The 13,469-nt window shown below is 34.0% G+C and overlaps 2 protein-coding genes across 2 annotated transcripts; one reads left to right on the top strand and one right to left on the bottom strand.

The window, feature by feature from the left end:
• Positions 1-7,656: 7,656 nt before the first annotated feature.
• Positions 7,657-8,390, bottom strand: EV154DRAFT_586939 (uncharacterized protein; the record flags this gene model as incomplete). The annotated part of the gene is made up of 2 exons (XM_051606795.1): positions 8,177-8,390; positions 7,657-8,075 (listed from the first exon to the last, which is right to left on the bottom strand). The coding sequence occupies exons 1-2, from the start codon at positions 8,334-8,336 to the stop codon at positions 7,657-7,659; spliced, it is 579 nt and encodes a 192-aa protein (XP_051449886.1). The 5' UTR covers positions 8,337-8,390.
• A 654-nt stretch (positions 8,391-9,044) lies between these two features.
• EV154DRAFT_489071 (uncharacterized protein) lies at positions 9,045-9,573 on the top strand (the record flags this gene model as incomplete). The annotated part of the gene is made up of 2 exons (XM_051599248.1): positions 9,045-9,120; positions 9,251-9,573. 2 exons carry the CDS (start codon positions 9,045-9,047, stop codon positions 9,571-9,573), a joined length of 399 nt encoding a protein of 132 aa, XP_051449885.1.
• Positions 9,574-13,469: the final 3,896 nt, after the last annotated feature.

Genomic DNA, 13,469 nt, shown 5'->3' with positions numbered 1-13,469 from the left:
ATTTATGCTCTAAAATTCCAATTAGAATGCTTTGGACTTTTATTTAAAAATTGTACAACCAACAAACACATTTACCATAGAAAATAATACAGTGTTGCACAATATACCGAACTAAGCCAATTTTTTACAGCAACCATAGTAACATGACGTAGCAGAATTAATTTTAATTTCATGTTCACAAATCCAAATGTATTATAATTATAGATGCAGTAATAGTTTAATTTAAGAATTCGAATTTGGTGTTAAGGCTGGTAGAAAAAAAGTTTTTTTTTCTTTTTTCAACTTCTATTTCATAAAATAACAATTTTATTATCATAACTTTCTGTAATTAAAATCACTTTGACGTGCACTTTGTGTAATATAAAGGGCGAGCGAGTTCGAGCTATCAAATTTGCAACCGAGCGAGCACGAGCTGCAAACAAACGCATCCGAGCGAGTTTCGACTGGAACACGATCGAAGCTCGCTCGAGAGTTTCGATCTTCATTCCGTACACTAGTTTTTAGCATTTGCATAGCGACAAATTGACACTCATTAAACGTGTACTGGCAAGCGTCTGTTTGTAGCCAATTAAACAAGAGTTACACAGAATTAAAGTTGATCAACATCCAAAAATGTCTGATAATTGTTGATACGTAGATAATCCATCCATAGATCTACGCTGATTTTGTCTGAATCATTTTTTTTGTACTTCTTCTGAAGTCTGTCATAAATTACGTTTTGAACCGCTCTATGATTGACTAACATTGACATGGGTACACCTGGAAAATCGGCATTTTTTTCAATCTTTGAGAAAACTGATAAGTCAAGTATTATTTAAAAAGCACCTGTATAACACTTACGTTATCCATTTGTTCATGGCTTAATCTCAGAAGCGGCTTAATGGATTTCCAATCCATGTTGTTGTCAACATGAGTGGCAATCCAATGCCGAGCATCTTTGGGTAGTATCCGCTGCCCAATGTCAAAAGTATTTACTGGATTATGATTTTTATGGGCCCAAGAATAGGAGACCTCTACCTGGCCGTTTAGCATTTCTTTGTACCTGAATTTCGCGGTACAGCCAGCCTTGATCGACGGACTAGAAATGCGGGACTTTTTGACAGGTCTATCATCGCTATTTGTAAGCTTGGTATGAGTACGCGGCTTTCCAGCATAATCACAAACAAAACATTTAACAATTTTGATTGTTCTGGCTTCATCAATTGTTTCGCCAGGAACGATACTTTTTCTGGATCCGTAACTATGAGAAAGAACCCAGATTCCGTGACGCTTAGGGCCGCTTGCAAACCGACAGGTCATACTCAGCTACTGATCCCTTAAATTGGATTACCTCATCGACGTAATTGGGCAACTCCCTGCAAATATATTCTTCAGTTAAAACAATGTTTTGATTTGACATTTTGTATTGCTAATCTATGTAGATGATTAAAAAGATGTGTTGAAAACAATGATCAACTCCAGTCCTACTTTCTATTTTTAAATGAATAAAATTTGGAAAGTCTGTCCTCCGTGGACGATGATGATTGGTCCCCGGCCCTCGAATTTGACCTGCAATACGTTCCGGTATTTTGGACCTCCTTTCCATAATCGAAGAATTATCCTTTTTTTTTTTTTTTTTTTTTTTTTAAAAAAAAAAAAAAGACCATGCCGTGCAGGATATGTACATTCACCAATATCTACATTCTTTAATTATTCTGTTTTATTATAACGATGCTAGTTCGGATGACTACTTTAAAAGAAATACTGAGATTATTTTTTGTTGAAAGTGTCGATCCTACATTATCATATGTACTGATTTATAAAATTAATTTAAATAATAGCATTAATATTAAATTTTGCTGTTTCGTCCTTCTGTCCACTTTAGACATCTAAAATTTGGTTATGTAAAGAACCCTTTTTATTAGCTTAATGAAGCCTTAGTTAATGTCCGCAACTCTAACTAGTTTTTTTTTTGAGTCTTCAAACATAGAATATTATGACAGGTGAGGACCTATTAGTGAAAACCCGCAACATGTGGATATAATACACAACCATCGACATGTTATTTCTGATTTCATTTTTTCTTCCATTCATCAATGCTTACAACGTAGATCAGTTGCAAGTCAAGTTTTTTTGATTAATGTTGGTTACATATAATGCCTGAGACTATAAAAATTGTCTGAGAGAAACTCACATTTTCGGATTTAAAAAAAATCCAGAAAGATTAGCTTGGCACATTCTGTCTCCTTGAATTTGGGAGAGAATGTTGTTTAGACTATCAATCATTTATTGCCCGATGATCCTTCTAATTTAGACACCGAGGTCACTGACATCAGTCAGCCAGATTTGGATTCTGCCTAGATGTTTTTTCCATCGATACCAATAAGATTGTGATGATCGGAGATAAGGAAATTCCAATAATACGTTAACCAAAATATACGTTGATATCAATGATAGTGAAAGAAGATTTTGGCTTAAGATTTACCTTTAGATGACCTAAAAAAACAGTTCCATAGACGTGTACGAATGAGATTAGCCGAATCTCTTGATACAGTAAAAATTTTCAAAGAACAAGCTGGTATTCGTCGCTTCCCCTGATAAAACATCTATGACTTAAATGAATTTGAAATTTAATGACATGGAACAGATTTTTTTTTATTGACTGGCAAAAAAAAAAAGGAATACCGATAAAAACACCCGAAAATGGTACAACCCCGTTTGATATAATGGTACGTGGAACCGGAATCTGATCCTTAAGGAAAATAGTTTATTGGCGCTAAAGCCTAGTGCAGAGCGTGTTTTTCAAATATTTCTAAATCGAGAAACTACCGTATCACATAAGCATTACGTCTCACAAACTGAGAACATCAATGCCGTCAGAGAATCAAGAGCATTCACAATTTGTTTAGTACACAAATAAAAAAATGATCTACTTCTGTCTAAAATCACAAAGTCACGTAGATATGATGTTGTCGTAAAGCGGAAAAATTGAGATGAACCAGTTTACGTACCTGGCACATGACGTATTTAATTATTAGAGTGCTGTATCATAAAGTAGTATGATTATGAAGCAACCCATTTATGTCGTATACTTAACTGTATCTTGCAACAAATACCGTCTTTCTCCAATACATTTGTTACGCAAAAAAACGTCAAAATTTTATTTATTTCTAAGGTGAACCAGTTAGCAGGAATTCGTTGTAAAAACAAGCTGTATGAACAGAAATACACTCGTTTTCAAAAACTGAGCTACATTAGCTAAACAGTGGCTCCATTTTTTAGTGTAACAAATAATTTTATTTTCGTGAGTACATTGTTTAACCAGTGTTCCTCTGTGCAACACATTTACAAAATGTAAACGGCGTTATTACAAATTCTGGGTACATTCATGACTATGACTTAAGCCGCACTTTAAAGTCATCCTGCATAGGAAGATAGGCGTAGTCGCTGTTTAAATGTCTAGCTGTTTCGACAGCTTGACGAGTATCACAGACCAAAAAAGATATAAAAACCGCACTATCCCAGTTCTGAATATATTACAGGTCCAACCTTCTGTTCATATTGTAACATCTGATGCCAATTTAAAAAGAAATAGTTTCAAAAAGATTACGTAAGCGACATTCACATACTTTAAAGCTATAATCGAAAAAAAATACAATCAAACGTAACCTCTTTCTCGTACAGTTTGCGATGAAAAGTGACTAGATTTTAATACGAATAATGTAACAAACCAAAAAAATTGAGCTTTTTTTTTATTTTTTTTTTTTTTTTTTTTTTTTTTTTTGGCTAGCTGAATTCTCAAGCAGTCTCAAACTGGAGACCGGATAATTTAGACTGCTAATCGTTTAAACAAAAATACTATTCCATATTTTCATGAGGCAAAATACCTTTAAAATCGCGATGTGAAAACCCTGGAAAGACATTGACCGAGGTCTAGCTTAGTGACAGTCGTGGATGATAGACAAGCTTACTAAAAAAAAAGTTCAATTGTTTTTTTTTTGTGGTTATGAAAAGATATAATACAACTTGAATCAATTTAATGTTGTTGATCAAACAAACAAAAACGAAAAAAACAAGATGAATATAAAAACCCGGCTTTTTCTTATCAGACAGATATTATCCTAAAAAAAAAAAAGGAAGAAGCTTGCTTTAGGTGTGGTATCGTGAACAATTTAAATGTAGTAAATGTAACAACAATTAAATTTTCCCTGACTTTACATAGATCAATTTTGTATGTTGTGAAGAAGGTATTTACCAAACGAAATGCATTTCAGACATTATCAATTAAGATTTTTTTGCCGTTCGTACATTGGCTTAAAGGGAACAGTTTTGACTGTTATCTGATGCAAAACATTAATGTAGCTCTTTTATGTTAAGTAATTTTGCCTTATCATGCACTAATTCACCACTCAATTCTCTATATTATTTGTATTTCTCCCAATTACTAAAGTAAGAGCAATACATTTCTATTCATTTTATAGCACGGTAAATCAAGACCAAATGAATAATTTCATTAAAACTATAAATCAGCAAGTGGTCTTCAAAGAGACAAATAATGTAAAGATCCAGTCTGTGACTTTGTAACACCCTTTAAATCCCTTATCAAAAACAATATGTGGTCACACAAGCCCTTATAACAAATATAAATATCCTTCCAAAATTCAAATAATAAAATTCAGACTTCTCTTATCTCAATTTAATACTTATTTCCTTCAGAGTCGTTTATCGCTCTTTATTTTTTATTTCTTCTTTTCTTCCTTTTTTCTTCTTCTCTTTCATTTATATATTAGAAAACATCTGTAACAAGAAACCTTCAATATTGTTACACGGCACTTTTTGTCGTTCTGACCTAAGTTTTTTTAAATTTTTTTTGACTGCTTTTTGGTCCTTTTCTTATAAAAGGACCATAAAATTATTTAATAAAATCATTAGTTTGTTCTTTACCTTAATCTGAATAAGTCTTAATACTTTAAGTCTTTGTGATTTTGTATTTATTATAATTGCTTGTAATTTCCTTCTGTAAAATCAGCATTGTAGCTATTCCATTACGTATTTAACTATACTCCTTCGAATACCACTTTTATCTGATTTCGTCGTATAAATTACCCTATTATATAAATATATTTTATCTTTTTCAGTTGACAACTATATAGTCTGGTGCTCACCTTTTAAGAACTTTTATCTTAAACCTCTATTTTTATTTTCTTCAATGACTTTTACTGAAACTTGCCAGTAACAATATATAGCACGATCTTGTATAGTAAACCTCTGTAATAAGAAACCTACATACTTCAACCAGTCGTAATAAAAACTTCACTTCATAAAAACTTAAATACATATATACTAGAAAACCTCTGTAATAAGAAACCTTCAGTATAATATTCGATCTTGTATAGTAAACCTCTGTAATAAGAAACCTACATACTTTAAACAATCGAGATTTAGTTCCTCCACCTATTTTGTTTATTCTAATTTATGAGAAAACCTCTGTCAAAAGAAACGTTCTATAAATTATTAGACCTTGTATAGTAGACATCTGATAAAAGAAACATGCATACTTCAAACAGTCTAAGTAAACCATCCCTTAACTCTTATATAATTATTCTTCTACTTTTGAAGACATAATTTATCTATCATCCTAAATCTAAGCTATTGATTTCTTATCTTTATACTCAGCTTGACGTAAAAGTTCAAACAGTATTACCACCTTCCTAAAGTCTACTTTATTTACTACTCATAAAAAAACATAATCAAACCTAATAACTTGATTTGGTGCTCACTACAAACTTTACAAACTCCTACAGAAACCACTTTAAACCAACTACCAATTTATAATAATAAATTACCAGATAACATTTTAAAATAAATGTACTTTATTTTCAGCGAGTGTATCTATAGCATTTTGATCGACCTGGAATGATCTGCCTCAACCGTATGTGTGAGTTAGTAATTAATCGATGTATGGGCAGCTCTTATTTTATTCCGATTTTATCCAAGATTGTGATGGGAGCGGCGTCTGGACTTGATTTGAACTCGTTCATATCAAGTTTTTTGTTGTGTATTTAATTTTTAGCTGCTCCTCCAGTCTTATTGTCTGTTGTGTTTGCCTTTTAAGCCGTGCCCATTATTCTCATTAAGGTGGTTCAATATAAAAAAGAGAGACGTTAGTTCTGTCGAATTAAAGCAGAAATATTGCTGAACATCGTCATCTATAGATACGGAAAAGTAATTCGAGTGTCTTGTGATTCTTGTCGCTTGTTTTCTTGTTGAATGATGACAAACTAGTCTTCAAAACTGATTTGGCAAACGTTGAAGAGGCTGGATATTTGACTGAGATGTAACTAAAGTCGTTTTACGTCATTAAGTCCTGCATGCGTATACATTGGCTACAGTAAAAGAAGTGCCATGGGTTAAAAAATAAACGTTGTGTTTACACCAAGCAGAAATACCAAATAATGACAATCATATGAACAAAGCATGTAAGATCTTGTTACAAACGGCAGTAGTGTACATTAGCATTTCGGCATTTACGAATGACACATGGGTGACTTAACTTAACAGAGTCTTTCTACTTTTGCCATTGCTTCAGATAAAAAAGATTTAAAAAACTTTTATTATTAGAAGACAGCCTCATGTCCTGTTATGATCTGCCTTTTTATGTGCGTGAGTTTTTTGCGTTACAAATCTTTTTGCTTTTTTTTTCTTGTCGTTCAATCTTGCAAATCAAGTATGGGATAAAATTGAATATCGTACAACTGTCAAAAACAAGTTCATCAGGCAATTATGCAATCGTGAAAGCGTGCTTTTTATCTATTTGCAATTTCCGTTTAAGCTTTACAAAGTATAAAATGTCTTCCGCCTATTGTAAGGGTCTTTCGCCTGTTAACCTGTTTACTGAATTGTCATTTCCTGGATGTTAGAACCGACAGTTTCACTTTTATACCCTCAAACGTAAATGAGCCTCCAAAGGCGTACATATCTGGATGATAGAGATCATGACAATTATGATAAGAAAGCAAACACTGAATTGAAATTAAAAGTAATTGAATAATCCGGGAACCAATGAGAATAGATAAGGATTAAATTCTGTTAAGCGCTATTGTAAAATAGGATAGTGATATTAGTTAAGAGTCACTAGGCCGTAAACTTGAGGAATCGACAAAAGAGAGCTAAAACTAATAAGAGCAAAAGGTCCTTAAGTAGTGGTAAGACCGAATATACGAGGAATTCACAAGAAAAAAGGTGTTTTTCTGATCACTGTACCCTACAGTAGGGTCCAAGTTTACGATTTATTGCATAAAATAAAACTGTTTACTCGGCCAAAACGTTTTTTGCAAAAAGAAAAAAAAATCACGTATGAATTGATAGATGGAATGAAAAGGTTAGAGAATAAAAAATTAAGGCTCACATAACGTTTGCGGTACGCCGCCAGAAACAAAAATGTATGCCAGCTATTGGTTTATTCTTTCAATCTGGAAGATGAGACATGTGGAAAGGAAAGGGGGATTTTTAAGTTTGGTTTATAGACGCCTTATCTTGAATGTTCTTTATTCAATCGGATTAAAATATGTCTAAATAAGGTCTCCAGATTGCATATATGAGCCAAAAATTGAAATGGTTTGTCATCAGCATGTCAAAAAAAAGGAAATTCTATGTAATACTTTGTGAGATATAGTTTTATTTTTGTCTCTTTGAATCAGAGTCCTGAAAGGAACTTGTACGTCTCAAGGACAGTGAATGTTGCTCGTTATCATCTTCATTTACGGAAGAAGCGAGTTCTTCGGTATAATTTAGATCCAATGGGACAAGAATAGATTGGATTTGCGTAATCCAATCGGGATGGAAGGGGCAGCTTTTCAATTTTATCAGTATCGGGATATCTTGCTGGAAATAGTTGAGTTCTTTTGCCCATGTATGTTTATGGAACTTGGTAATTTTATCACAACTGTATTTTAACAGCAGTCCTAATCCACTAAACTTAAAAATCCTCAGCACGTCTATCCCTCTACGGCCTAGAATTATTATTTTCGAATGTTCACTTATGGAATTCCAATAGGCGTCTTGGCAAGCTCTAAACTGATCTGCTTCATCCAGAGCTTTATATTTTTAGTGTAGATGATAGCGGATATCCACCTAACAATAATTGCTCCCAATATTTGGCCTTTCGATTTCTCGTACATATGCAAAGCTCAATTACAATCGGTGACCAGAAGTGCAATAGTGGTGAGAGAAATGGATACTGGAGGTTCTGCAGCAAAAAACGTTATGGCCTCCTCAACAATGGAAAAATCATCTGTGGTGATCCACCTACTGTTGGTACTAATCACACCATAAAACATTACTAAATCAAATCTCATTTCATCATCCCATACGTTATTACATCACGACACGAACTAATTTCTTATACATTAAGGGGTTTCAGTTCTTCTCCGCCGGATTTACACATTTTTTTTTACACATTCTGACTTTTAAATTAACCAATCAAAAACACGAAATTTTTTCATAAAAAAAAAGTGTAAAAAAAAAAGTGTAGTAGCTCTTGACCATGTCAAGTTTTTTTTTTCGTTTCACACTTTTTTTTTACACTTTTTCACACATATTGAGTTTTAAAAACACGAAATGTCATGCTTTAATTTTTTGTATTCATGGTAAGACCCTTTCAAAATTCTTCTCATAACGATTCGTTGTTCTTTTTCCTCTGTAGTATTTGCTTCTAACAAAGCAGGAGTATGCTCTTGTCGAAGCACAATACCTTCCTCATCTTTGCTGTCGCTTTCGCCATTAACAGAAGAAGCAACTTTCTCCGTAACTCAACTATGTTATTGCGCTGTGATCTGTCCTGTTCAATTAACCTTTTCTTGTGTCATAACTACAACGTATTCAATGTTACTATTATAACTCATTATGAAGTTACGAAATCAGGAACAACTTCATTGGCTCGGATCTTTAAAAATAAACGTCTTTCTAAAAAGTGTGAATTTTTTTTTTATTTGGGGGCGCAGTTCTTGCAAAATGTCAAATGCATTTCATTGGTTCTTCATTATTTTACCGAATGTGTAAAAAAAATGTGTAAATCCGGCGGGGAAGAACTGAAACACCTTATTATATCGTATCCAACTACAAGCACTATTTTAGTACTGTGTAACTTATCCATCAAACTAAATTCATAATCCGATTTCTCTTAACATATATAAATATGCAAACTGCTAGTTAGAATAGAGCCCTCTCAATCTTTTAATCTACTTTTACTCTTAATAAAACTTATAAGCAGTCTCAAAGTATTTTATTGTTTTTCTTTATCTATCTCTATCCTCAACTATCACATCATCAATTCTTTTGGTCACAACCACCGCAAAAGATTTTTGTTACTACTGTCTCATCTCAAGCGCGACTATTATTATCAACAGTTTCAGTAGTATAAATATTGACAAACGTGGCATCGTGTGTAGAGTAGTAGGTTTACAGGCCGGCGTAGGGTCAGGCGTGGGGGCAGACGTGATAGCAGGGGAGAAAGCAGGCGTGAGGTCTGGCGTGAAGGCTGGTGTTAAGGATGGTGTTAAGGATGGCGAGGCGGTAGCATTTGGGGAGAGCTGAAACGGTAGATGCAAGGACGGGTGTAACCTCCGATGGGATAGTCATCGATGTGTTAGGATTGGAGGTATCAGAGGGTAAGTGATTAGCATCTTCAAAAAGGTTATTAGTGACCTGTAGAGGTGAAGAAAATGATACGGCTCTTTCTCCTAGTAAGAAGAATTAATATTACAAAATAAAACCCCCGGTTATTATAATTACTTCGCTTGATCTCACTATCCATCACTTCATCATAAAGAGCCTTTTCGTCGTGTCTAAAAAAATTGCTATATCGTTTTCAAACCAATTTGTTTTAGCTTTTGCTGTACGTCAACGGGAATAGAGTTCATCTATCGAGCTGTTAAAATCTGTTGCTACTTTCGTTTTTGTTTTTTAATTTTTACTTTTAGAATTTTGATATTATATATGAAGAAGAGACCTGTGGTGTTTTGGATAGTAGAAATTCAGAAAAAAGGAAAAAAAAACAAAAGTAAGAATACTTTGGGACTGTTGGTATGCTTTATTTCAGTTAAAAGAGAATTTTTCGATTATCAAGGTCAAAGAATAAAGGATATATATAAGATGTCTGAATTCAAATTATAAAATTATTGCATAATGGTAGTACACTATTTTAGTGCAGTGTCTTTTTGCACTATTTTAGTTAAAGACGTGTAGACACTAAAGAAGTGTATTTGCTTTATAAAATATTGATGCTAAGATACTAATATTTTAGTGTTAGATGTATGATGTAAGTGTATCTGATGTTATTTTTATTATGGTTCTTATCAAGGTCACAAATGAGGTTGGTAGCAAGGAAACCGAGGCCAAGAACACCGGCATGACCTTAATCGCGGTCAAGGACAAAGCTGCTGTCACCAATCACCATCCTTGGGAGGCAATTGATAAGCATTGCAGCGATAACATTAGCTGTGCTGACAGACTTATTGATTTCCTCTTTGAAGACGGAGGGATCAATATGCGCAAGTACTTGGGATCGACTAAATCCTTCAATAAGGATGGGGCCAACCACGGAAAGGATGGTGAGACTCCGGCGGCTGTTCTTTCTCGGTGTGTGAAGTACTTTGTGGACCGAAACGTGTTATGTCCAACAAGTTCTAGCATCCGGTCGAGAATTCGTAAGATCATGTCCAACTATCGTGATGCATATAAGAAGGATACGCAAAGTGGCGAAGGTGCAATGGGTAACACCGGCGAGTTTGGAAAGAAGGAATTCGAAAGTAAGTAAAAATATATATTATACATTGTCAGCCACATAGAGATATTAAAATCATCGTTTCATTTCAACAGATGCATTGAACAAAATTTGTCCCCATTATTATCGTATCAAGGAGATCATGGGTGATCGATATACCAAGTCTGCGTACCCTAATGGCTCTGCTTATCAACTTTCTTTCTCAGGTACACGGGGAGCTGCGGTGGTAATTGTAAGTGATGACGAAGAGGTCAGTTTTGCAATTGATTCTTCGGATGGAGATGTTAAACAGGTAGAAGTACCCAAAAAAGAGGAATCTTCTTCTTTGAATGACAAGAAGAGAAAGAGAAGCAAGTCGGTGATTTCCTCGACAGCCACGAAAGCAATCCGGGAAGATGCAGAAAAAGCATTTCAAAAATCAACAGATCGTTTTTTTGATGCCATGACTCGTGCCGCCATTTTCAAGATAAGATTGGATGGGTTAAACGCTTTTGCTTTGGCTAAGAATTGGGGCTTTGATGAGTTGACTGAAGCCATCAGAAAGTTGCAAAATGAGATTTTCAGTGATAATAATAATAATGATGATGATGATATCTAAATTATATAAACTTTATTAATAAATTTTTTTTAACTACTACGTCTTCTCATTTCTTTTCTTTGTTTCATCTCCTCCAAAACAATGTTTTTGATTGCTTGGTATTTTTCTTTTCCACTTTCGGTGACATCGGTATTGTTGCTGGTTTCATCAGAAGAGGATTGAACTCCATCTTCTAATTGCTGCAGTTCCAATCTTTCTTTCTCTGCAAATTGCTTTTCCAAAATAGCGGTAAAGCTATCGCTTTCACGGTCGATCAAGAAATTGTTCAAAGCAATACAAACACGAATCCATCCACTGGCAAAAAGGACATCATCTTTTGACTTGATCTTCAATTGTAATTGCTTCAGACTTTGGAATCGAGCTTTCAGAATCCCAAAAGCATGTTCAATTTTAATTCTCATTTGAGAAATGTATGTATTGAACTGCTGGTCATAATCGGCTGTCGTTCCATTTCTTGGCTTCTTGCTCACAGGTACCAGGTAGTTTGTAGGAGATTATCCTCCGTCACCCAAGACATACTCGTTTCCAACACAATATTTTGACGGGTTTTTTCCGATATCACTTTCGGCAAGTACACGCATGTCATGGGAACTTCCAAAGTAACCAGTCTCTACGTACCGGATTCTTCGTTTATGGTCACAAATCGCCATTGTCTGAATGAAGTAACTACCCTTTCTGTTGTAAAATTTGTTTTCTCTCCAAACAGGTGCATCCTCCAAACAAATATGTGTGCCATCGATAAACCCAAGACAGTCAGGGAAACCCAGATAAGATTGGTTGATGGTTTCGATAACCACTTTTTCTTCATGTGATGGCCAGCTGACAAACTGATCTTCTATTGACAGAATCACCTTAAAAAAACGAGTAGTAAAAGCTACAACTGCGCCCTCTATTGACAAAAGAATACATTTTAATTTATTACTGCATACCAAATTATTTCACTGCAATAATGACTACATACCACTGACACCAGATCGTCTAGCAATTTTTTCAATTGAAGAACCGTTTCCATATGTTCCCAAACGTTCTAAAACGATAGCCAATTGAAGGCGGATATCTGTTTGGCAATTTCGGGGCGTATCCTGATACAATAGATGGTCCTGGATCAGTTCCAAAAGCGCAAAGAATGAGTCTTTGTCTATTCTGACTTCGTTAACAAATCCACTGTCGTCAATTTCGTTGAACAGGAAATCCAACCTTCTTTCTTTGGTCACCAACTTTGGAACTTTGTTTTCCCTACTAGCTACATATCTCTTGGATCTAATATATTCCAGCATTTGTTTGTCCGCATCATTTTTCAAATTTTGGCGATAAAAAGCATTTAAATCATTAATATCTTCCTTCTCAGCATCATCAAGAGCAGGATTCTTTGCAAGTTCTTTCCATAATGCGATTTGTTTTCTGGTGAGTTCTTTTTTCATACGATAGCTATTTTCGTAAGCGTTGTATTCTCTTTGCTTGGTACTTTGACGAGGCATAATTAATGTTATTTTTTTTTAAAAGAAAAATAGTTGAAAGTAGTGAAAAAGAAACTTAATAATGCATTTTTCTCATGATTTTTTATTGTTTGACATTACCTCAATTTCAGTTACACTGGAATTTTTACGTCATTATGACGTCATTTTTTATTTTTTATCATTTTTTTATTATTTTTTTTGAATGAACAAGAAAAAAGTTGCTCGTTCGAATAAAAAATTCAAAAAATTCTGATTGGCTAATTTTTATTCCAAAAATATTATTTTTTAAAACCTCGACGACTGAGGACCCCTATTAGAATCAGTAATTGATAAGAAGTTATTTAACATCTTGTGACTAGACTTTTACATCGCCAGTTTGCTGACATGGAATCAAGGGAAATATTTTATGATGTTTCAGGTTATTTATAAATATATACATATACATATAATAAATGAACAAAAAACAAATAATTAGAAATGAGTCTCTATTAAATCTTTCTCAATGGTATAGACAGAAGTTCATTGCAAAAAGGCATTATACTTTCTATATCAAAACGTCAGAGAGAATGAATTTTGTAAATACTCGACAGACGATTCTTTATCTTCCGAAACATGCCAATTAGATGTACATCGATTTAGTTTAATCAATGTT

Source organism: Mucor mucedo (genome assembly GCF_025094135.1).
Source record: "Mucor mucedo strain NRRL 3635 chromosome Unknown EV154scaffold_363, whole genome shotgun sequence".
NCBI lineage: Eukaryota > Fungi > Mucoromycota > Mucoromycetes > Mucorales > Mucoraceae > Mucor > Mucor mucedo.
This window is presented reverse-complemented; position numbering and strand designations above follow the sequence as displayed.